Source organism: Mycteria americana, chromosome 6, assembly GCF_035582795.1.
Source record: "Mycteria americana isolate JAX WOST 10 ecotype Jacksonville Zoo and Gardens chromosome 6, USCA_MyAme_1.0, whole genome shotgun sequence".
Classification (NCBI taxonomy): domain Eukaryota; kingdom Metazoa; phylum Chordata; class Aves; order Ciconiiformes; family Ciconiidae; genus Mycteria; species Mycteria americana.
Window position 1 is genome coordinate 23030653 of NC_134370.1, and position 24571 is coordinate 23055223.

At 46.0% G+C, this 24571-nt stretch overlaps 1 protein-coding gene and 1 long non-coding RNA gene across 7 annotated transcripts in view; one reads left to right on the forward strand and one right to left on the reverse strand.

Annotated features, from left to right (window-relative positions):
* PAX2 (paired box 2) overlaps positions 1-24571 on the forward strand; it is an 88659-nt gene that overhangs the window by 49369 nt on the left and 14719 nt on the right. For 5 of the 6 annotated variants that reach the window (XM_075505006.1, XM_075505003.1, XM_075505002.1 and 2 more), the window contains exons 6-7: positions 9227-9402; positions 11259-11385. In XM_075505006.1, the coding sequence (XP_075361121.1) occupies positions 9227-9402; positions 11259-11385 (303 nt within the window). Of the gene's footprint in view, positions 1-9226; positions 9403-11258; positions 11386-23934; positions 24145-24571 lie in introns of all 6 variants that reach the window. The other variant, XM_075505001.1, reaches the window with a different exon arrangement.
* The window catches only part of LOC142411305 (uncharacterized), a 192246-nt gene that overhangs the window by 39418 nt on the left and 128257 nt on the right, over positions 1-24571 (reverse strand). The window lies entirely within an intron of this gene.

The window sequence follows — 24571 nt, forward strand, 5'->3', positions numbered from 1 at the left end:
CCTGACTGGGCCCCCTTTTGTTCCGGGACTACCTCTTACAGTTTGGAACACACCTCTGACATACATCTTATAGAGGTCATACCGGTATAGGATCCTTCATATATCAGTAAGGGCCTTTACATGAGTTCATGCAGAAAGATTCCAAATTACTCTACTCATGCTTTACAGTTATTATAGGAATGAGCATTCAAAAAAAGAGTTTGCATGGTGACAGTCCAAGCAGATTGCAGCATATCGCAAGCCTGTAGCTCTTTCATTGCATGGCATTTTGCAATTACCCATCCTGTATAATACGTTGTTTATTAACCTTCCCATTCTGAAGATCTCATTTACTACTGAAATGTGGCTGACTCTCAGGTGGACCATGGCAGATGTTGAACAATACAGAGCATCAACAGTGAAATTTTGCTGTGCCATGTCCAAATGAAACCACAGGAGAATTAAGATATGCTGTGGGTAATCACTCAGGCTGGATTTTGTTCAGGACAGCCAGGTTAATGTCTGCACTCTTGCAAAAAAATGCCATGGGAATTTTAATGACTCTGAGTGATTGGAGCCTTTGTTTTATGGCACGTCAAAAATGGCAGCTCTAAAAACACTCTGCTTGAGCACTGGTTTAGTGCTGACTCAGAAGGGCTTCCAATAACGTGATTCACTAGCATCTGGCTCAGGGGCAGGCACAGCCTTCTTTGACTTGCGAGGTTAAGGTAAAAGTGTGTATGAGGGGAAAATAAGGTGGAGTGAAAGGAATGGAGAGTTTAGAGCAAGGGGAACGGAAGGAAAGGAGATATTAAGAGGCATGTTAGTGGGGGACCAAGCCAATGGAACGCAGCAGGCTAAAGACGAATTCATATTTTCTACACTGTGCATTAGAGGTGTCCATGGCCTGATCCAGATCTGCTGAGCCCTAGCGCTGGTGGCCTCTCAGATGCCAGCGTGCTCCACTGGAATCTCAGGGATCTCCCAGAAACCGGGAGATGGGGCTGGATGGGGACAGCCCAGCTCTGTGCTCCCTCCCTTGTCTCTCGCGGTCCTGATAGCAGTGTTGATTTGCATGTCAGGCAAAGCACTGCTTGAGAAAAAAAAAACCCTCCGAGTGTGGCGGTGTCAGCGCTCGCTGTTGTTCGACAGTGTAAAATTAAATTAATAAAGCCCCCAACACAGGAAAACATAACAGGAAATTAATGGCCTTTACTGTCGCTCTGATGCAGTCATTTGCAACCCTGCTTTCCGCACCAAAGACTTCATAAATGCAAGCAGTTTCTCTAAACAAGCATAGTTAGGGCTGCATGCGATGTAATTTTTTGCGTTGCTTCTGTCCTTTGGAGCTAACAAAAGCTACCCTTTTTTATGTGCTCACAAGGGGGATCCTGCCAAGAAGTAGCTCCCCAACAAATAGGCTTAGGACGATGACAGGAAGGAGCTAAGTCATGTCAATGATGCTAAGAACATCTGCCCTGGCAGAGGGAACAGCATAGCTCCCGGCGCCCCGCTTTCCTGCGGCAGCAGCTCTCCTCGAGGGCTCTGCACTAAAGGCAATGTTGTGGACACCACAACATAAATCAGGATAACCCTTCTGATAACTTTCAGGGTGTGTAAATCAGTATAACCACTGAATGCCCGAGACCTACAGATTTACGCTAACTAGAGGATCTGGCCCACTGTGTGATAGTGCTGCTTGCTACTCTGCCAGCATAAACAAAGCAAGCGTACTGGGTCCTGGAGGCAGCTGCATTTCTGTCTGGCTAACAGTCAAGCCTAATAGTGCTAGTAAGAGATATTGGACCTACACTCTGTCCCTCATTACAATGGTATAAATCCCCAGTGCCTCTTCGGAGGTAAGGGAATTGTTGTGGATTTGCAACAACCTGAATGAGAGCAGAATATGTCCACTCACCTCCAGCATACCCAAAGGTCACAAAGCTGCAGTGACTGCTCGCACAGAAGCCACCAGCTTTGACTACCCAGGCTAACATGCCTCATCTGCACATGCTGTAGTACATGTTGTACACACGTCTGAGGCAGCTGCTTACAACACCTGGAAAGGCCTTTACTGGTGTATTCAGTAAGGCTGGATGAGCTGATTATTACTATCTAACGCACAAACCTGAGTCGGTACAGACTTAGTTTCTCAGATGCTCTGGGCTGAATTTGCAACCATACACTTAGATGCTGTAGTAAATACATATGATTTTCATACGCATACACACACTCACTTCCTTAAATGCACATTTGCATGCTCCCATGATAATCCAAGACAGATCCAAGTACACAGTTCATTACACATTTGCACACACAATTCATTTCATTTACATTCTCATTGAGCATTGCCATTTTGCTCATGTAAGCCCTGCATTAAAGCTGCACTGCCCATCCCTGCTCCATCTGAGGTACTCTGTCATACACAACCCCTGTGTTAAAAGCACTGCAGCCCCTCAGCTGTCAGGCACCGGCACACATCTCACTCTTCCTCGGTCAGGCACGCTCACTTCCCTGCATGAGCAGCCTTCCTTGCTCACCGATTCCTCATCTGAGCTATACTCTCATTTCAAAACATAAAATCCCTTTGTTTCTGAGCCTTTCTGCTCTGAGCCTGAGCATGTAAGTAACAAATACACGCAGTTCATGTGTCGCTGACACACTTAAATTATAGAGACACATAGACCAGCACAGTACCATCAATTAACATACTCAGATTCAGGCTTGTGGATTCCCTTGAGGCAAATGGACACAGGAATCTGAACAACTGTAGAGTTCACGAAGGCTGATACAATTCCTTGAGGTGATATTCCTCCAGCGCTGATCTCCCACTATCCCTGTTTCTGCAGGATACTGTACATACCCTGAACTTGTGCCATATCTTCTTTCGCCATCACAGTGTAGATCCCTGATAACGTTCCTTCTCTGTGCACTGCTGGACCTTGCCAGCCCCTTCCATGCTCTGTTATCTCTATCCTGCACTCACTTGGGATCCTTTCCACCTGAATTTGAGGTTCACCTTTCTCCCCACCAGTCCAGTTACTACAATCAAAGCCCTGACAATTCTTGCAGCACTACTACGTGCTGAAATACAGAACTGACCCGTCTAGAGATGACGCCTTTTTTCACACTGCCCAAAAGGCTGCAAAAATTATCCTGGAAGACAATGTAAACCAAATTTTACAGCCTTCCTTTTCCGAACCCTACCGAGTCAGGCAAGAAAGTTACACAGGTGAAAAGATTGCCAGATGAGGGCTGCCAGTCCTTGTCCTTGTCCCTGCTGCAGGGAGTACAGTATTAGTTTAAGAATCATTAAGGATGCAAATGGAGTCTCTAGAAACATTGTGATAGCCAGACTGGATCAACTTGTGCAGACCAGGACACCAGTACCAGATGCTTCTGACCGTGTGAAAATGTGTGATCCGCTCCCTCAGCCCCGGTCTTTGTCCCTGATCTCTCCCTTGGTTGGGGGTCAGCTCAGACACAGATGCAGAAGGTCTGCTATTCCCAGCAGAAGCTCGATGCCAGGGTTTGAAGCCCGGGTCTGATAGCACTGGGCTCCTTCCTGGACCTGCGCCGAATGCAGCATGAGGGTCTGCGCAGGGCTGGCTGCTGTGAATGACAAGCGCTGGCTATCGATCGCGTTCTGAACTCGGCCCAGCCGATAGAAGGTAATTAATGACTCCATTTGCCTCAGTACCGAGGAGAACAATTGAGTTTGAAACTGCAACAACTGGCAGTGCGGGGAAAGGCCCCCCGGGACGTCCAGGAAAGCTGCCTGACAGGCCCGGGCTGCGTGGGGACACGGGAACACATCAGAGGGGGAAAAAGAGAAGGGAAATCAGATAAAGGGAAGGAGCAGTCTTAACACAAAGGGTGACTTGGGCAAGGGCAGCACACGTAGCCGCCAGTGCACGGAGAGTGGGACAGGGCTGCTCTGGGTTAAGCACCCCAGCGGGAATGGTGACAAAGGCAGGCTGCAGGAGAGGACGGGGTCTCCTCCTCTGCTGGCGCAGAGGGATGGCATTTCAGCAGCCGGCTCAGCGCCGCTGCGTTAGACAGATGCGTTTCCCTTTGAGGCTTTGACAATTAGATGGGTTCTGCTGTGTCACCTGGCTGGCAGTTCTCATGCCAGTCACATTCGCTTTTATTATGACTGTGATTTTTATTGGTAGTGCTGCGAGCCCCCAGCTGAGATCGGGGCCCCACGAGGCAGTGGGCAGACATGTCATGTGGGTGGCAATAGCCCCTGCCCCAAAAGAGAACAGTATCTCCAAGTTTGTGTGCCAGCTGCACAGCTTCTCATGACCCTCCTACATGTTTCTGTGCCACAAAGGTCTTCCTATGTCAGCAGTACTTCTGAATTATTTGTTGAGATGGCCCTGTCCCACCCTGAGCAAGGGTGCTCTCTGTCACCTGTAGCCAGGGAAGTAACTGTATTACGCTGCTTTGTGCTACTTGTACGTGATGGTGTCTCTGTGGCTTCCAGACTTGGGAACATCTCTTTGTTTTGGAGCTATTTAATGGGCATATTCCCTGTGTCAGATGTAGTTAAGGTTGTTCCTCTGTCCTCTGGCACAGCATTTCCTTGTTATCTGTCAGGATGCTTCTGTGATACCCGTGGAGCATTTCTGTGTCTTGTGTTGAAGGTTTACGCTGAACATTGGCTGTGTGCGCTCCCTCGGCAGCCCCTCGGGAGGAGAGATGTTTCCTGTCACATGTGCAAGGCCAGTCCTGATCATGCTGACAGCAACTGTGTGCTCTTGTGAGGGACACAGTGACCGAGGCCATGGTTCACCTCTCAAGCTGTTTGTTAAGATCCTTCTGATTAAAGAGAGAGGTGTCCCTGTGTCACAGTACCACAGAGTTTCCCTCGCCAGTAAAAAGGGAACTGGGAAAGGTGATGATGCTTCCTAATGGTACAGCTAGCACAGTTACCTAGGAGGCATCCCTGGGTTCATCCTGCAGCTGAAGCCTTGCTTCACCACAGCACCCCTTCCAAGAGCTGCTTTCTTGGCAAATCCCCATCCCTTAAGCTTTTACTCCTGGCACTGTTCTTCATCAGCTGAAGTGACTGTTGCCCACCACAGTGCCATTCCTCATGGGATCTGCTAGTCTTCCCCAACTCAAATTTTCCCCATGAGCCCTCCCTTTACTTTCACCCACAGCCCTTTGATGAACCCCATCTCTTCCCCAGAGTCCTCTCTGCTCCTTACTGCCACGTTTGCTCATACTCACACAATTGTCAGCTCCCATACTTTGTGTATGAGTATTGCAGTATTTGAGGCTTCTCTTGATAGTCCAGCTCAGAGAGTCACATGCTTAGATGAGAAGTGCAACTTTGATCTAAAACCAGAGATAAGTGTCTGTCCCTTGCAGTTTCAGAGAAAAAATGAAAATGCACCCTCTATAGGTTTTGACACCAGAAAACAAACACAGGGGATTTACAGTCCTTTGGTTTTGAAGAAAATATAATGATCCGTGACTGTGAATGTCTCAGTGTTAGCAACACAAGACATATAAATCTGTCTTTCAGGATCATCTCTGTGAACCTTTCTCCGCTTCATAAGTAAAATCCATATGCACAGCTCATATTATTGCTCTGTGAAGTTTGGGATTTGTGTGCCCTACCATTATTAAGTCCAATACTACTGCAAGCTGTTTAGACAAGATCCACCTCGAGGTAGCCTACAGGCCTCTGTCAAAAGTTTATTTTCTTTTGTATATTTTAAAGCCTAGGCCATGGCAGAGCGCCCTCCCCCCCGCCCCATCCAGAACTCTCACCTAAACTAAGGCATTGCCTTTCTCCTTACAACTTTTCCACCTCTCCCTATCTATTTGCTTGCTTTGATCATTCTGATTTCTTATCTAACCCTGTTCCTTCCCTTTCTCCTCCCTTCATCCTTTTCTTTCATTTCCCACTGACTATACAGGTCCTTTCTTATCAGCTGGTCCTGAGTTTCCCAAATACACATACGCACTTATGTGCGTTCACACACACACACACACACACACACACACGCTGACACAAATAAATAAATAAATAAAAAGGTCAGTGAGCAGAGCAGCAATAACCCCTAAAACAGTACTATCAGAGGGACATGATTGATCAATTGAATTCCATAGCGGCTGAAAAATGTGGGATTAAGTAGTGTATTATACGCACAATGAGTTGAGGCATGATGTTCATTTCAAGTTCATTTCGCCAGCCCTCTGCCACCAGATCAGGCAATCAATAGGGGCAGCAGATATCATATATCACCTCTCTCCGTGCTAGGGAGAGAGCACCATAATCTCTCGCAAATTTAGAGTGACAGATTTGTCAAGATCTGAAGGGCCCCTGAATAAATGAAGGAAAAGAGACTCCTACAGCGACTTGGGAAAGCTGTGGTTTCAGCTTCTTCACACAAAGGCATGGCCCATGCACACACGGGAGACACACGTGCACAGGGCTCTGCAGGCAGACAGGAATTGCAAATACACGTGCATGCGTGTACTAATCTGTGTAACCACCCAGGGCAACTCACTAAGGGTAAAATCGGGTTTAGTGACAATCGATGGAAGTTTTACCGTATATGTGGACACCCATCCACTCACACCAAACACCACACACAGTGTAGGGCCACCATCCTTGAAAATCAAATATAGCCTAAACCAGCTGCCACAGACAAACGGCTGCTCAGGCATGTACGGTGATGCAGAATCTAAAAAATAGCAGACTAATGATCTACTGCAAAAATACGCACGTGTATTAGTATCATGGTGTGCACAGTCATGCACACGGACTGAAACGTGTGGAAAAATCCTCAAAGGCAAACAGCTTCATAAGCTGCAGACAGGTTGAGACAAGCGCTGATACAGAAACACACTTTTTTTTTTCCAAGCCTGGACCCAGGAGTTCTGTGCCAGCTTTCTGCAGAGAGAAGTGCCTACTGGAACTGGGAGCATGAGCCTCGAGCTACGCTAGTCCTCCTGAAAGCCACACCCTGCAGTAACAGCCCAGTCCATCTAAAACACGAAGGCTGCACTGACACACACAGTGTGCGGTCCACCAAGCCTGGTCTTTGCTTTGTTTTCTCTTAGTCGAATCTGTCATGAACTCTAGCTTTAAGGAACTTGAGAATTTTCCCTTGTGCGAAAAAGCCCAAGTAGAGGAGAAAATGCCAGGGATCAGTGCCAGTAAACAGCCCTGCTCTGGCTAAGGGCGGAAAAGAAAGAGAGAAGGGGCTGCTTGAGGGAAGGCTGCTGGCTGGGACAAATCAATATGTAATATTTTCTATGGTCTTGCGAGTGGTACTGTACTACGTTACTGTATATAATGTACTATTGATTATATCATATCGTATAATCACCTATAAACGGATATATCTCATAGCCAGAAGGCAGCAGGCTCAGTTATAACTCTGGGCCACCAGTTGGGCGTTAACTGTGCCAGGAAAATACCCATCTTGGCACCATCCACGAGCTAAAAGATGAAGCAGCGGAGTGGCATGGTTCTGGCTCTTGCACAGTGAATGCCACTCCAGGCTCCTGGGAGCATTGTCTGCCCATGAGCACACTCGCAATCGCATGGAGGAGGGAAAAGATCTATACAGATCCCTCAATCACTTTCTGGACAGACAGCAAGGTTCTAAGATTCAGAATGGAAGACACCAAAAAAGGTTGAAGTATGAGGAATAATAGCGAAAAAGCAGGAAGGTAATCACAGCATAAGAGGAAGAACCCGATCTTAGGTTAGTCAGGTTGATAAGACAGTCAGACTTGTGTCTGATGAAGCACAGTAGGTAGAGATTCAGCATGGAGGGTATGGAGGTATATCAGCATGGATGAGACAGGGGATTATAACCAGTCTTACCAAAGTTAGGCTGAGGTGACAGCAGAAAGATACTCAGCACAGTTGGAGAAGATTATAATGAGCAGACTTGCCTCAGATGAGATGAGGGATTATGACAAAGGAAGATTCACTTCAGCTGGGACAGGAGGTTATAACAGACAGACTCACCTTGGATGTGACAGATGCTAATAGCAGGAGACTCACTCACTTCAGATAAAAAGGGGTTATAAGCGAGATAAATGCACCTCATTTGAGTTGGGGGATAATGGGGGGGGGGGGGGGGGGAGGGCGGCAAACAAACCAAAACCAGGTGGGTGATAAGATGGTTTATCACAGGGAAAGATTCACTTTGGATGGGGCAGGGCATTTATAATGGACTCACCTCGGAGGGAATGAGTGGGCTGTGAGATGTGGGATGGCACAACAGAGATAGGGATACCTGGAACGGGGCAGGAGGCACAACAGTGAAATTGGACTGTGTCAGAGGGCTGTTGCAGGGACAGAGATGCACTTCTGGCAATGCTGCTACCAGAAAAGGGCTTTTTTCCTAGTAAGAACAAAGTATTACCAGGAAGGCCAGTTCCGACTGAGTAGGACTAGGTTTTGTAATACAATAATTCATTTTGGATAGGAAGGGGAACCGACACAGACAAAGATTCATCTCATTTTGGAGGGAGTTTTAAAACAGAGATACGGGTTGTGATAAATCACAAGCTACACGTAGGAGAACGGGACAGAGGTCATAACAGAAACCAGTGTATGTTGGACAGGATGGACATTCCACAGGGAGAGACTTGTCTCTGGTGAAACATGGAGTCAGAAACAGGATCATTCCTGTTATCTGAGGGGGATGAAAGACTCATCTGGGGTACAACAGGACAAGATCAGATGAGAAGGAAATTATAACAGAGATATAATTTCTATTGGGACCGGGGAGCTACAACAAAGACTGACTCCCTTCCGAGCTGTAAGAGAGCCCTTTCTCCGTTCCAGGCTTCCTCAGCCCTCTCCAGTGCAGGTCCATTCTCAGCACTCTGGTTTCTCTGTGAGCTGCCTTCTAGCGATGCTAATCGCTGTGCTTTGCTCCCATTTTATGCTCAGCAACGGAGATTTGGCAATTTTTAACACTGAAAATCAGCGGAACCAAAACTCATCTCTGAGCCGAGCACCATTCTCCACAGCCTCACTCACCCTGGGCAGGAGAGTCCCACGGAGCCCGCGGGAGCAGCCCGGCTGCTCCAGCAGACAGGAGGGGGCTTCCCTCGGGTCCCCGCAGCCTCCCCTTCCTGCAGGAGCGGCACAGCTCCCTGGGTGGAGGAGGCAGAGGGCCCCGCTCTGTCCTTGTCCCGCATCCCTTGCTGATCCGAGCCAGGGTGGTGCTAACTCCCTGTTTTCTCTGTCTGTGCCCTGCAGATGTATCCGAGGGCTCAGTTCCCAACGGAGATTCCCAGAGCAGCGTGGACAGTTTGCGGAAGCACCTTCGTGGCGACACTTTCACCCAGCAGCAGCTGGAAGCTTTAGATCGAGTTTTTGAGCGTCCTTCTTACCCTGACGTCTTTCAAACATCAGAGCACATCAAATCTGAGCAGGTGAGGGCCTGGCCTGGTAATGGGGACCCACAGGCGCCCATAGGATGATGGCAGGGAGATTCCCTCACCGAAATCGCTCTCCCCCTCTTCACCCCTTGTTCTCGCACTGACCTGTTATTGCACATACATCACATGTATGTTTTACAGCACTTTCTAGTTGTAAATATATCGCTGTCCTGATGCACGTGTATACACGAGCTCTACCTCCTCTCGTGAACTTGCCGTATACGCGCACACTGTGCTCTCCCTAAATCCCCATGTCCGCCTTTCCCCCTGCACACACACCTGCAGGTATGCGGGCATGTTCTTGCCATGAACACGCAAACACTGCCATGCATGTTCACCGGCACACAGCACTGCACGGAAACTCCTGCACTCTCGGATCACACTGGTGACCAGCGAGCCACAGGGTCAGGCTTTAGCAGAGCATTTTCCTTCATGGCCCAAAGCTGAGGCTTGACTCCCATCTCCAACCTAGTTTTCCACACTTCTGCAGCTCTGCTCCCCCTTTCCCTTACTCCCCCGCTTCCCCGGCCTTTTATCCCAAAAGCTGTTTGTCTTAATAAAATGAAAATCAAAAGTCTTTTTAAACCGCCCCAAGCCATAAACCAACAAAGGAAGAGAAGGAGAGGCTGGCTGTGGACTCCCTTCATCCCAGAGTCCCTGGGTTTATTACAATGAATAACCTTTATTTACTTTCATTAGACTATTAAGCACCAGCACAGTCATTTTTCCCCCTGAAACTCTGAGCAGGGCCCATAAAGCAAATCCGAAGCCTAATTGAGTTCATTTTAATTTCTCTCCGATCACAGCGAATTACTCTGGTGATAAATCAGGGGGCAGGCTCACCCCCAGTAGAAGGCCTAATTTGCAGCTAATTACAAAACTGATTTCTACAGGAAGATCAATACGAGAAGGAATTGGAAATGACTAGGCAGTCCTAGCCAAGCAGGGACAGGGGCGGGGAGGGGGCAGCGTGTGGGGAGCCCGCTGGAGGAGGGGGAGATGTGGGGAGGGGGTTGGGGAAGCGCATGGAAAAAAACGGAGCAGAAAGAGCAGAAAATCAGTTTTAATTTAACGTAATATTAATCAGAGCAACTTTTCCTGCTGTTTTGTAGCCTTCCCGGTTTCTCCAGCTCCCGCGTCTGGTCCGGAGGCTGCTACAATAAAAAGGCAATTACCAGAGCCTTTCGGACAGGACACCCTTTCAGATTCAATGGCTCTCCCCCTCCCACCCTTCTGTTAGCCATGTGGCTCCCCCCTCCCCAATTTCATACCCCAATGCACAGAGTGACAGAGGCAGGGGATGAGGCTTCTTTGTTTGTTTTTAAAGAGCTAGGACAGAGGTAACAGCGGAGGGGAGGCAGACGACTCAGCAGAGAGCCTGGCTACAGTGGGCCAACACTGGCTCCTTCCTACAGCCCCCCTGTCCCAGCCGTGTCATTGCAGTCCTCTGCCCCAGCTGTCCTTGTCACCAGGGCAAACACCTCCCACCTCCGCTCAGCCAAGAGGAGGGGACGTGGATTTCCCCTTTCTTCTCCCCTGGGCTGGCACAGGCAGCCATCCCCGTCCCCACAGCGCTGAACGAAGGCTCAGTCATGCCAGAGATAGCGGGCCAGATCCCGTGCCCAGCCTCACCCCTCGTCCCTTCACAGCAGCACACAGGAGGGTGGGACAGCGCATCCTAGGAACCCCCCCGCAACCCTCTTGTCACTTCATCTTCTCCGTTTCCTCCTCCTCCTCCTCTTCCATCTGTGCAGGGGTTTGCATCTCTCCTCTTCCTCCCCCCCATCTGTACACCCTTCCCTTTCTCCCGGCGCATCAATAGCGAGCTGTCTTTCTCCTCTCTTCCCCAGGGTAATGAGTACTCCCTCCCAGCTCTGACCCCTGGTCTCGATGAAGTCAAATCAAGTCTATCCACCTCTGCTAACCCAGACCTGGGGACAAATGTGTCAGGACCCCAGACGTACCCTGTGGTGACCGGTAAGCTGCCTGACCAAACAGCAGAACCAAGCTTTTTATTTATTTCCCTCATCACCATTAGCTTCTGCTTTTTCTGCTAATGCAAGATATCCCTCTGTGGCAAACATGGAAAGAGACAGAAAGACTGTGGAGGATGTAAGGGCTCAAGAGAAGCTTGAAATTCAGAGTATTGGCGGTTTTGGGTACACCGAGAGGTGCCCAGGTGTGACTCAAAGACAGGCAAACCCAGGCGTAAATCGGGAATTTGTGTGCCCAGATGGGGCTTAGGGATGGATGTTGGTGGGGGACAGGTATTGCCAAATATGCACTGTGATTTTTTCCTTTGTGTCTGAGAACAAGAGGGTCGTGGCTTACCTGTGATCCGCACTTGGTTATCTCAGGGAGAAATTATAATTTAAGTTTTATTTAGCTCTGGCATTTGGATGGGGGCATTTGCAAACTAAATACTGAGGTCTGCTGAACTGTAACTGCTAAACTCCCTCTTCCTTAAGCCCACGAGTCTCTAACAGCAGCTAGCAAAAGAAATTTTTTCACACCCTTCCCCCTTCCCTCACCTGTGGGCACATTAAACTCAGGTGTGACTGGGAGAGTAGGAAAGGAGAGCAAGTGCAAGACAGTAGAGGAATCCGGATGCACAGAAGTAGGAGGCAATTTCTGCAGCAGCTGCTCCACAGAAACTTCCTCTCTGCTGGTGGCACGTGCAGGACCTGCGTGGCACAGGGCTGTCCTGGGGCCGCGGGCATGCCACCCCGATACTAGTGTTAGACTGCCTGCCCTGTGCGTGTCTAGAGCCATAGGGGATATTCTGGTGCCATAGCCCTTCTTCTCAGGCTTTAGTTGCCACTGCTCGCTGGTCACACAGCTACCATAGATTTGCACATCTCCTCCTGGGTAGCTAGAGCAGCTGGCAAGGCCTGAGTGACTCACCCCAGTTTGGTATATCCCCCTTGCCCTACAACTGCTCTGGCCCCTCTAGAAATCTTGCAGTGTAAGCTGAGAAATAACTCATGACAAAGAGGTCTAAATCCTGTTAGCAAGGGAAGGAGATGTTGCCTCTTGGCCAAAAAGCTGTCCTCTGATGGCAGAGAATCAAGAGCACTGGAGTTTCTATCTCAACTTTCTCTTGCAGAAGCCCCAGCTAATAGCCCCTGAGGTCAAAGCAGCTCATGGCTGAGGCAGGCAGTTGTTGCTTGTTCAGCGAACACTGAGCAAAGGCATATTATTATGTGCAACTTTTGGCTACCAGAACTTTGGGACCGGGCAGGATTAGTAACAGTTACCCCAAATACAGAGGAGATCCAGTGTGAGGTCTGCAAAATGTCATGGAGAACCATCAGCAGGTGAACTGCATATTTAGGGAGTGTCTGGAAAGTGTGACATCTGCAGACTTTTTTCATGGCGTTTACTGCTATGAGGCTTGATCCAGGATCCTTGTAGCCATGCAGTTTCTTAGCCACCCAGAAAAAAATGGCTCAGCTGTGGCAAAATTGTTCCACCTTTCTTTGTATTTGCATATGCAAGACAAAACTCAGCTGGTGTCCATCTACCATTTAGCAGATCTACATCTCTTACAGGAAATACTGTAATACTGTGAGTCTTTGGGGGGCAAAGCCAGTAGGAGAGCAGTACTGTCCTTCCTTCATGGAAGGCAGATCCCTGTAGATGGATGAAAAGGTGAGGCGCCTAAAATCAGAGTTTAAGATTCAAAAGGGCCATTAAAATAATTCTTTTTAGTCCTTCTGCCTAAGTGAAGGTGGTGAATTCCAGCCCATTAACATGAGAGCAGAATTTCTGAAGGCTGCACAAGCAGTGCCTGTTCCGAAGACACTGCACAAGCTTTGGACATGACTCTCACAAAGGGACAGCAGGAGACAGATTTGGCCTCACAGAAGAGGCTGCGGGCTGAGGCAGAAAATCTTCTTCATGTCCCCCCAACCCTGTGCCATCCCCACTCTGTTCCCTGCAACACTCCCAGCTCAGCTCGAGAACATCCCCATCTGATCCATCTGGATCCAAGAGTGAGAAAAGTTCATTTCAGACCCAGCTTGACATTCCCAGGTGGCAACTTAGCACTAACATCTCAATCTGTATGCGACATTTCAATCAGCACAGAGTAACAAAAGCAGAACTATTAGCGTTGGGAGCTGTTCACTGCTGGTAATGATGGGGAAACTTAGAAACTGGAAATGAAAAGGGAAAAAAACCCCTCAAACACCCTGAAAGGCAGGAGGGGAAGAGGGGTGGAGAATTTTTCCTCTACACTTAGGCCAGGATCCAATGTTTGGATTAATGGTGCCATTACCCAAGAAAGGACTGCAGATAATGCTCATTCTTAAAATGTTTTTGCTGGCAATTAAATGGTTGCAGTTATTGATCTTCATTGATCTGATGTCCTCAATTTGCATAATCTATTAAAGATGAATGATTCATGATATGTTTGCTATAGGGCTGGGCAATGCTTTCAGCAAGGACCAGAGAGGTGAGGAACTCAGTGCTGCCTCCTGATCTGCCCCAGCCAGGAAATTAAGGAAGAGGCTGGGAGCATGCAGATTTCTTTGGTATCACCCAGATCCCTCTCCCAAGAAGGGATATTGGAGTAACAGCGAGTACTGAATTGCTGGCTGCCTGTTTTGCTGCTATAGTGTCATCTTTGAAATGCCTCTTTGCTCTTGTCCCAGGGCAGTCTGTGAACCCAGGTGATATCTGAAACAAATGTGAAACAAATCCACCCATGCAGGGTACAAGCTCTGTGTACAATCATGTCAGGATGTAAGATTTAGCTTCAGTCTACAAGAAAGTCTCCCCAACTCAGTCTTCCCAGACAGAAAAAAGTATCACTAGCTCTTTCCAAACCAAACCTGTCTGGTATTGGATTCTTGCCCCTTCTGAAGACTTCAGAGAAAATCCTTCTCCTCTCTCTGGCTCACGACTAGGTTTCCTCAGCAAGCTCTCTCAGCTCACACTGTTCACCCCTCCAAAAGCCATCAGAACTTCAACAATATGTAACTACCTAAAATCTTGGAATGTAGTGAGATAGTGAAGTACAGATGTTGCTGAAGTCCCTTTATCTGTCTGTGAGCTTCCTGGAATTGAAGAGCTAGAAATGCTGCAAAACAGGGAGCCACCTCCCCAACATACAGGAAGGCCTTCCTCAAAGTCTTGGGGATCTATTCAAAGACACAGCTTAGCACCACAGTTACATATAGCACAGCCTTGCCTAGTACTGCCAATATCAAACACTGCCTTTCAGACAATTATTCTATCTAATGCATCTTAGATGGTCCATTTATTACTCATATCTCCTAAAGCAAGTAAGAAAAAACATTTGTTTACTATGGAGCAGACAGATCACCCTTATTTCTCCCCATTAAGTATCTGCAATGAATTTCCATGAACGAGCTGACACTCAGGGGCTAGCTGGGCACTAGGCTAGGAAACATGCTCCCGCTGTACTTCATATAGAACACACAATGTAGAAATTTTCAACTTCCTTATGAAGTATTGGAGAGATAAAGCTCTTAAGAGCTGCCTGAGAACACCACCTCACCTCTTCTTTCACACACAGGCCAGTGGGCCAGCTACATCTTGCCTCGATGTTGCATGGCCATCATAGCTAGATTGGCATAGATCCCTGACAGTTCCTTGGACAGTATCTTTGGATGCCAATCAGATTTCCTAGAAGCAAAGATCCAAGCTTGAACATAACAAGGTAAGGTGAGTACACGCAGTTGAACACCAAGACAAGAATTCTGTTGTTCAGAGATGTTCTACTTCAGTTATTTCTATGGAAGGCAAACAGCCCAGGCAGATGAGTATAAACCTGTACAGGGCTAAGTAAACACAGAAAACCTCAATAGCTTTCTTTTATTCAGTAGTTTCCACAGGTCTTTGATTTTGGAAGGTACTCAGTAGCTAACACCCAAGAGGTGAGTGGAGGATAACTTCAAGATTTTGGCACTAGCAACAGGAGTACTTTAAAAGCACAAGGTTGTTCACAGAAGCCTTGAAACCTTTGAGAACAAAGGTTAAGATCCTTCTTTAAGTGCCAGCAGAAGTCAGGTCTTTTGGAATAGGCATGCATGAAAGAAGTGCTGTGTCTTCAAACCAGGTTCTGAGTCTGGGCACTTAGATTAATAGTTTGGGAGCAGAGTCCTTTCCAACTTAATTATCTAGCCCAGAAGTTACCCAACAGAGAGGCAGCACTATGGGAGATAAAACACAATGGACTTTTCATGTATGGCTTGAAACTTGTTTATTAACAGACTACTAAAGGGCAGGATTTACCTACTAATGGATCATAAAATTACAGCAAAGGTAAAGAAAAACTTCCCTTAATTGAATCCCAGCAGTTTTAACTAAATAGACCTTGTTTGCCAGCCCACTACAATCAGTGAGATCTACAAAGAAAAGTAAAGGTAAAAGACAAGTCCAAGAAAAACGGGGCAAAAAAGGCACTTTAGCAACTTCTACTGTTGACTGAAATGGGAGTATGCGTCCCCTTCTCTTCCTGTGAGGAGGTTTCTGAGTGCTTCTGTGCTATGGTTAGCACCTATTAACAGGAAAAGGTAACTCTTAAAAGCATCACCACCCACCAAAACAGCTACCAGGTCCTGTATAGAAAATGTTTCCTTCTCGCTGCGAAATAAATTTTTCCCTAAAGTAACAAATACCATCCAGGGTGAGAAATCCTGACGACAACTCACAATGTGTCAAACAAAGGCACCAAAAAAGCATGAACCCCATCGATCTCACTTTACTCCAGACCTCCCCTCTGTGGCATGGGGTCAGATTTTTTTTCAGTTTAAGTTAATTTTTTAAATTCATACATGAATGTATGCAAAAAAAAAAAAAATTACTGACATATTAAGGCTACTTGCTATGTCTGAAAGACATACAAAAATAGTACTTTAAACAGCATCTGATTTCTGTGAAAGTTTTCAAGAAAGCTGTGATGCTAAGCATGGAGAAAGCACTGCCTAGACACCTGGATCCAAAGTTTTTCTGAAATGATAAACAATCTTTTGAGAACTTTAGCCTCATGCAAGGTGAAAAGATAATATTTCCTTCATTTCAGCTTAGTGACTGAACTGAAGAGAATTTTGTTCAGTTCAATAACCAGGTCATTCAAAACTAAGAAACAAACTAGGATTTGAAAAAGCAGGAACATTTGTTTTCCTCTGTCAGTGAGTGAATTAAGCTTGGTGTGAAAGGATGAGATCTATTAGTTCTAAAATCAGGTTCTAAAATCAGTTCAATTTCCTCCTTATATATATCCTTTCCTTCATTTAATAAGTCATTTTTAATGCAAAACCTGCTTAGAGAAGCTTGCTTTTTCTGCTCTAGTATATTTAGGAAGTCAGGGAACTTGTGGTCATTTTATTTAATTAGCATGAATAATTACAAATACTGTTTTTAATTTAATTCTAATTTCCATCCAAATATAACTTGACACCAATCACAAGTAAAAAGTTAATAATCTAATAAAATAATAATATGGACTCATCGTTCACTATTTTCTCATATAATAATATGTAAAGACAAATTATATTAAACAACATAATTGCTTAAATAAGTGTGCACAGATGCAGTTCATCTACTTAGCAAAAATTGAAATAACCACGTTTAGTGTAAGTTTTGTATTTGTCAAAACATTTGTTACTACCCATAAAATTCAACCTTTTAGAAAACAGCCTCATAGTGCAAATGTAAAACAAGTTGATCCAGCTTGCTGTTTTAAAACATGATTAAAACTGACCATTACATTCAGTTGTACTTATATCATTACGCTGAGAGGGGGAGCATTTCCTTCCCCTTTTCCTTGTTCGTACTAGTGAAAATTTCCTGTCTTGCTCCAATCCACTTTAGCCTCTGACGCCAGCGAGCAATGGCCCTGGTCAGGGCTGGACTGAGCTGACTTAAGAAAACCTCTTTAACAAACTGCTAGGGGCCCCAAATTGGCTTTGGTGATGGCAAATCCTACATATGCAGACCCCCGCTCTGCGGCACAGCATCATGGCTGCAGGCGCCAGCAGTCAAGCAGCCTGTTGGGCACATCTCTGGATGCCCCAATGCCCTGAAAATGGAATATGATAATCATTCACGTGGCTGCTACAAGGTTGTTACTATCCTGCCTCATCAAAACGAAGGAGGTATTTTCTGTGAGCAAGCCTCTCCTCTATTTAAGATGAGGAATCAGCAAAAGTAGAAGTCCACAGGACCTCCAAATTTCATCAACTGTTTCCCATTCCTAAGAAGAGATAATATCTTATCTAGTCAAGGAATTTGGAAAGGCAAAAGGTGTTACTACTCTTCTCCAGGACCAAATGGCTGAGGGTGATAGATGGTCAGATGAACGATCCCTGGAACAGACAGGAATAGCGGGCGGGAAAGGAATAACATAAACTATTTCCATGCATCCAATGGAAGTTTCACTGACAATAAATTTATGATGCTGAAGAAGGCAGCTTGTGGGCTTGAAAAGCATATTGAAGTGAGGAACCCAGAAATGGAGGGACCCAAAAGAAAACATGTCTTTGCCTTCCTTAAATTAGCATTTAAGTGAACTGGGTAATGACAATAGCAGTGAATTGGCATTTCCAATCCAATTTCCCTCAGCAAGGGGACAGCGTTGCAGGCTGCCACACTCTATGCTGCCGGACAAAAAGGGACTTTTTTAGAGAAAAGAACTATATAGTCTTCCCAACAATTCCGTTTTTGCCTCTTCTTTTGAGGCTGAATGAAGGATCCAATAAGTATGGCTATGATGAAAAATTTTGTGATGTAGATATTTGCCCACTGACAGCAAAGACTGTGCTTTATATCCTAGTTAAGCAACACCTGTCAGCACTGGCTTTAACCAGGCCAGCTGCTTGTACAATTGAAATTGCCCACTGCAGTCTTTCAGAGAAATGGAGAGCTTACAGCAATCTTTGGCACTTCTTTGTAGGTTTAGGATTGCTGTGGGCTACCCAGGAAGATCTATCCTATCTTATGATCAGTAGAATATCACTGTGATGAAACCTTGGAGATACCTATAATGGGGACAGTGTGAAAAACTAACACGTTCTGTTCTAATTACATTTCCCAGCATATATTTCAAAAGCATCTTGTTTAAGAGGTACCATTCAAGTTCCAACCCACCAAGGAATAAGTGTATGCTACACTTTAAGGCAAGAAGTAATTGCCTAACCTGATGGGCTGGGACTCAAGAAAGGGGACAAGAGTATGAACTCCACTGAACTTCTCTGTTTGCCAAGTGCACAAGTTGTACTTTTTCCCCCCCAAGGCTTTAAAGCACATCTTCCTTCATCAGCGCCATCTGCAAACAAATGTACTTAGAGCCACATGAAGTTGACTTCAGTGGAGTTCTCAAGTGATTAACACAACCAGTATTCAATTAGCTTCAAAGAGGAAGTCCAGATCACAGGTCTACTGGAAGCTCCATGTTTTACTCTGTACAAAGACTATCAAACTTTTTCTCTCCAAAGTATCATAAAGAGTTAGCAAGTCAGTTTACTTGGAGAGCACCAGTTAATAAGATCAGACACAAAATCTAGATTTATAAAATTCAGTTGTATAAAAAATGGGGCAAATAGATTTCAAAACTTGACATCAGTGACATCACAACAGTTTTGACTCTCAGGAGAAAGCAATCCAAGGTTGTTTCTTTAAACATGTATTTCAACAACCCACAAGTAAAGTATTGGCCTAAGAACATGGATGGACCTATGCAGAAACAGAAAATAAACCTGAACACCCAAGGCTCATTCTCCAGTCAGCAGGAATACAAAGAGAAGACAAGTAAGGTACAACGAGAAGCAGATTAGTCTTTGCACGCTTTGCAGTTGTTCTAGCAAAGGTCTGTTATGATCACAGAGAAGGGAATAAAAATAGGATGATCTTTATCTTCAGTGCAACTTGCATAATTTGCTTCTGCTCTTTTGCAAGAGCATTTCTTTTGCTTGCAAAAGAAAAGCTAGAAAACTAAGAAATGAAAAAAGAAGTGGTTCTTCTGACATGAAAAAAAGCAAACTGAAAGATATGCTGTGTCAGTCCAGTTTGGTCTTTTGCATGACTTCTAGAATTTCTGAGGCAAGATTCTCATGTGGGATAAAGCAATGTGACTCCCCTGGCTGTAGTGTAAACTCACCAGTTTATGAATGCTGAGGACCCAGTCCCATTCTGTTTGCCACAATGAAACCTTTCTAAGGAATGGAGAATGCAAATATGGGAAAAGATGTTTCAATGGTGGATACATGCATAGGATTCAAAACACCTGAGATAAGATTCAGCTTTGGCACGGGGTTCCTACACGAACTTGTCTATGTCTTCTCTGGGCTCAGTTCCTCACAGAGAAAACAGTGATCCCTAAGGGATGCTGTAAGGATGTGTGTTCTAAAGAGTGAGGCACTGGGGCCATATAAGTATTTGATAGAAACCCCAGGAAAAGGTGATGAACGCTAAACATTGTCAAGATGGTAAGCAGTGTTGTTAAGCGGGTGTGTGTAAGCCATCCTTTACGCAGGGATGTGCCATCTTGATATTCTTTGTTTACTGAAAAGAAAAGGAGCACTGGATGCAGGTAGCTTATCCTCCAGGAAGCCAGCAAGGAAAAACAAGCAGCTTATCTAGTCCTGCAAAACCCCCTGCTTCCCTTCCCTTCAGCAGCAGAGAGCACGATAAAAGCTGAGACGAGTCTCTGTAGGAACCCAAAGCTGTGAATCTTCCTCTCACCCTGTCTGGCCAAAATCCCTTCATTCGCAGGGGGAATTTAGGCCAGAGATCACCAGTTCTAGCTCTCCGCCAGAATAACAGAGGAGAGGGTTAGAAAGGAAGAAAAACAGCCATAACTCAGCAAGTACAGTCAGAAAGAGAGGAGCAAGAGATGCAGAAAATACGTAGTCCTCTGCTATGTTTCCAGCTATATCCCCACCCTGCTGACCCTTTCAAATTTCCCCCACCTTGACATTGGGTAGTATTTTTTTGTTGCTTATAAACAAGGATATTGTTTGCCATTTAGAAAAAGAAAGGAGCCTGGGACAGGAGTAGATTTCTGCTGCTTTGGGGGGTTGAAAACTCATTCCACCCCCCATTTGATTACAGGTCAGTATTCCAGCCTTAGGAATAAGACACTGACAGATACCTTGGGGTTCCCTGATGCAGCCTTACTGAGGGACACCCCCAAGACACAGACAAGCCAGTACAGCACTGCTCCACAGCTTGCTGGCACTAGCAGGACTTGGGGTAGGAAGGGGCAAGTTCTCCATCACAAATACAAAAGAATTAGAGAATGGAGAAAATCGGAAGTGAAAACAAAAAAGGTGCAGCTGAAGTTTGAGGTGGTTAAAATGAAAAATGAGACTGTGCCATTCACAGGTGGATAGATAGATCAATCAATTGATCTCATCTACACTGACACACTTTGGAGCTATAATTCACTGCTGGGGCAATTATTCCAGCATAGCAGTGGCAGGAGTTATATCGGAGACAGAATTCAGGTGCTTTTAGTCAGGGGAGAGCTGGACAACAAAGGAGTAAAAATTGGTAAATGCCATCCACCAGTAAAGATACATGGGATATAAGTTATGTCTGCACAGTTGCAGACCGCAGAGGGAAAGATAGACAGGTAGATAAATAGACACATAAAAGTCTGAGTTTTGGTTGTGCAATCATTCGCTGTCTGACCTTATCCTTGCCTCCTCTCCACTATTAGAGAGAAGAGTGTTTAGCATTATTGTGTCCCAGTCTCTTTGCCATGTTACTGTTGACTTCTTTATCCCCCCGCACTGAGTAAGTGGTGCTGCCTCTGGAAGGTGCGAGGAATTTTTCTTCATAAGCCTTGATGTGTTCAAGAGAGGGCTGGGCTCATCTCTGCTGTGAGTCTGACAGGAGCTTTAACAGCCTCACAGCACTGGGACAAATAGCTCCTGGTCCCTTAACCCTTCTCAGCTTTGCAAGGCAAGGCCTGGCACTGTTGTTCCCATTGCAAGGGCTTTAGACAGTCTTTCAGGCTGAAATCCTCTCTGTGGTGGCTGGGCAGAGCGGAAATCCAGGGGCTGGATCAGATTGGCCTAATGCTACAGCAGCTTAAGCGGTCTGTTTTACCAGAGATTATGGTTTCACTTACACAGAGCGCCTGAAAAATGCTGCGGTTTAGGAAGGATTATAGCTGAAAATTCCATGCTTTAAAAGAGAAATAAAGCAGGGGAGGGACTAGGAAACCCAACGTGCCTGGGGGCTGTGCAAACAGGATTAACCTCTGCCCATAGCACCTCTTGCTTCTGCCCACCCACGCTTCCCATGTCCATCTTCTTCTCTTGCTCTGTCCTCCCCAGCAGCTCCCCACACCTGCTCTCTCTTGCACAGTATGGAGAGCTGAAAAAGGAGCCTGGAAAATGCCCAGAACCAAAGTGTCCCTAGTTTATTTAGGTATGACTGTCAAATGGCTTCCTTGAAAAATATCACTTCACTTGCAGCCCCTGAAAGCCAGGGGAACTTTTGGCCCTCTGCCTGCAGACAGATCTATTCATCCAAATTATCTAGTATCAACATTATTTGGATAAAGGCTTCAGCCCTCCCAGACTGCTGGTGGTGACTTTGCCTGTCTGGCCTGAAGGTAAATCTGTGCGCTCCTTGCCATCTGATGACAGAGGATGCAGGAAAAAAATAGCTTTGAGGGTTCTCCATCTACAGAGACTGGCACTGGCACGTGAAGGCTCACTGGTAGGGTTGCAGGATAGTATATAGTTGTAAAAAGCAGAAGCTGGGCACTGATGTGCTGTCTACTCTGGTGACTTTCATTAACTGTGCAACAAGAACCAGATACTCCAGTTTCTATTCCCCATATCTTCCACAAAAGGTCCATGCCAAACAGAACTTCCTATAAAAAAAAGAGAAGAAATTGCAATCCTCACTTAGCATACCAGAGACTTCACATAAGTAAACTAAATAAAGAGGAACTGTACACCTTTTGGCCAGGACTGATCCTTCCCAATCAACTGAACCATGAACATATGTCTTTGCCGCAAAGGAGTCTCAGTGATCAGAGACCTTTGCTGGCCATCCAGGTTAGAGGTAGTTGGAGGAGAACACAGATGGCAAGCTATCATTTTTGCCAGGTAGCAAACCTTTAGGAAATAAATGCCTCAGGATAAACAGCATTCACAGATAGAAACTGCCCAGCCCTTTATTGTCTAGGTGAGCAATGCAGCCTCACAATAAGGTGCCTAGAGTTAATTAAGCCAGTTCTACATTAATGAAGTCAGATTTATGACCTAATTATATGTCACATTTATATTTCTCTGTATAAATCAAAACCACCAGAACTAACTTATTTCATAGGCCGTTGGCAACACTTGCCATCACGGCGGAGAGATGGCTTTCATTTATTGGCTTTAATTTGTTTACCTGAGGGTGGATGGTTTGCTAGATGATTTGGATCGGATCTGATCACATCATCCATACTTCTCTTTCAGGTGTTCAAATACAGGACTCTATTACTGCTGACCCAACAACAGTGGGTGTTCTGGAGGACCCATGCTTTAGGTCACAGAGTTCTCCAATTCCCAAACCTCTTACTTGGCAGCCAAGTTAGGAGCCGTTTCAAAGCTGTATCTATTGTGCCTATGCAAATCTGCACATCAGAAATGGAGGTCCAATACAAACAACAATGAAAATGAGACCTTTTCTAAGTCCCCCACATTTCCTCCCCTCCATTATGTCTCTCTGTCAAGGTATCTGTCTGGCAACACTATACTCTGCGAACAACCAGACTCAGTACTGACTGCTTTTATGGTTAAAGCCCCAAAGTGTGCCACTGTGAATGAGATCAACTGATTGATCTATCTATCTATCTATCTATCTATCTATCTATCTATCCACCTATTAATTGCACAGTCCCATTTTTCATTTTAACTACCTCAGACTTCAGCTGCACTTTTTTGTTAAAGCTTTTACAGAGTTTGGCTTGACAAGCTTTGGCCATTACACCAAGCATCCTGTTTAATAGATGCTCATAACCACGCTGCTCTCCTGGGGAAGGTTACCTTGGGTTTGAAGAGACAAAGTAGTATAATTCCCTGGGCCAAATTGTGTAAGTGTAGCATCTTCATACACCCTCAGCCAGCGAGAGAAAGCAGCAGGAAAGGGAGCACAGAAGCTTCAGAGCATTCTTCTCCTTCCCAACCCTACGCTTCTTCCCGTCCTCCCTCTCCTGCATGTTCCCTCCCTCACCTCTCCTTTTCCTGCATCCCATTCCTCCCATCTGCCACTGCACTCCATTCTCCTCAACTCCTGCTGCCCCTGCAGAGGCATCCCTGCAGTCAGAGCCTAGCCCCCAGGTGCGTTTACTGCTGTTGTCTCAGCACTGGCTCCTCTGATCTACTCCTAACCTTTTTATTTTTATTTTTGTTTTTAAATTAATTTCCCTGTAGATTTTAACCACTCCATTTTCATTTACCCATTTTGTTCTTCCTCTCCTCCCTTCCCCACCCTCCTCTTCCTCCCCCTGTTCCCTTTGTCTGTCTGTGTCCATCCCTTACCCTACCACAGAAAACCTCTCCTCTCCCCTCAGTATAAAGCAAGAGCCTCATGGAGCCTCTCTCACCCCTTTCACCCCCACCACGCCGGTCGGCTCTGGGCAGGCTGATCTTCAGCCCTTCCACATGGCCCTTTCAGACGATGCGTCCACGCCTTGCTACAGTGCCTTCCTTCATCATGGTGCCCACTTTGGGCAGTCCAGCAGCCAGCCTCTGATAGCAGGTAACCGGCCTTGGCCACAAACTCAGTGGGGATGCTGCAGGCAAGGGGTTCAGTTTCGTCTGACGGGGAGACCAGTAAATGCTGCAAGCTCTTTGAGTGCAAGTGGGAACCAGAGCAACCATGTTTCAGTTGTGTGTATGCAGCACATATTCTCAGCTCCATGGAGAGTCACAAAAAGATTTCATGCCTGTCCTTCATTTTTTAGAATGAAATGGGAAAAGAAGCTGTAACTACCTAGAAGTGACTGGGTGTCCCTGTTGGATGGGTTTGGGACTTAGTATAGAAACACTTGTACAGCAAAATCCTGTGTTGCCTCAATAGCCATAATGCCCCTGAGTACTGTAGGCCCAGCAAGTGTACTGTGTGCTAGCCTAAGGTAGATGGCTGCAGCTTGAATAACCTAGCCAGCTCTAGGACTGTTAGCAGG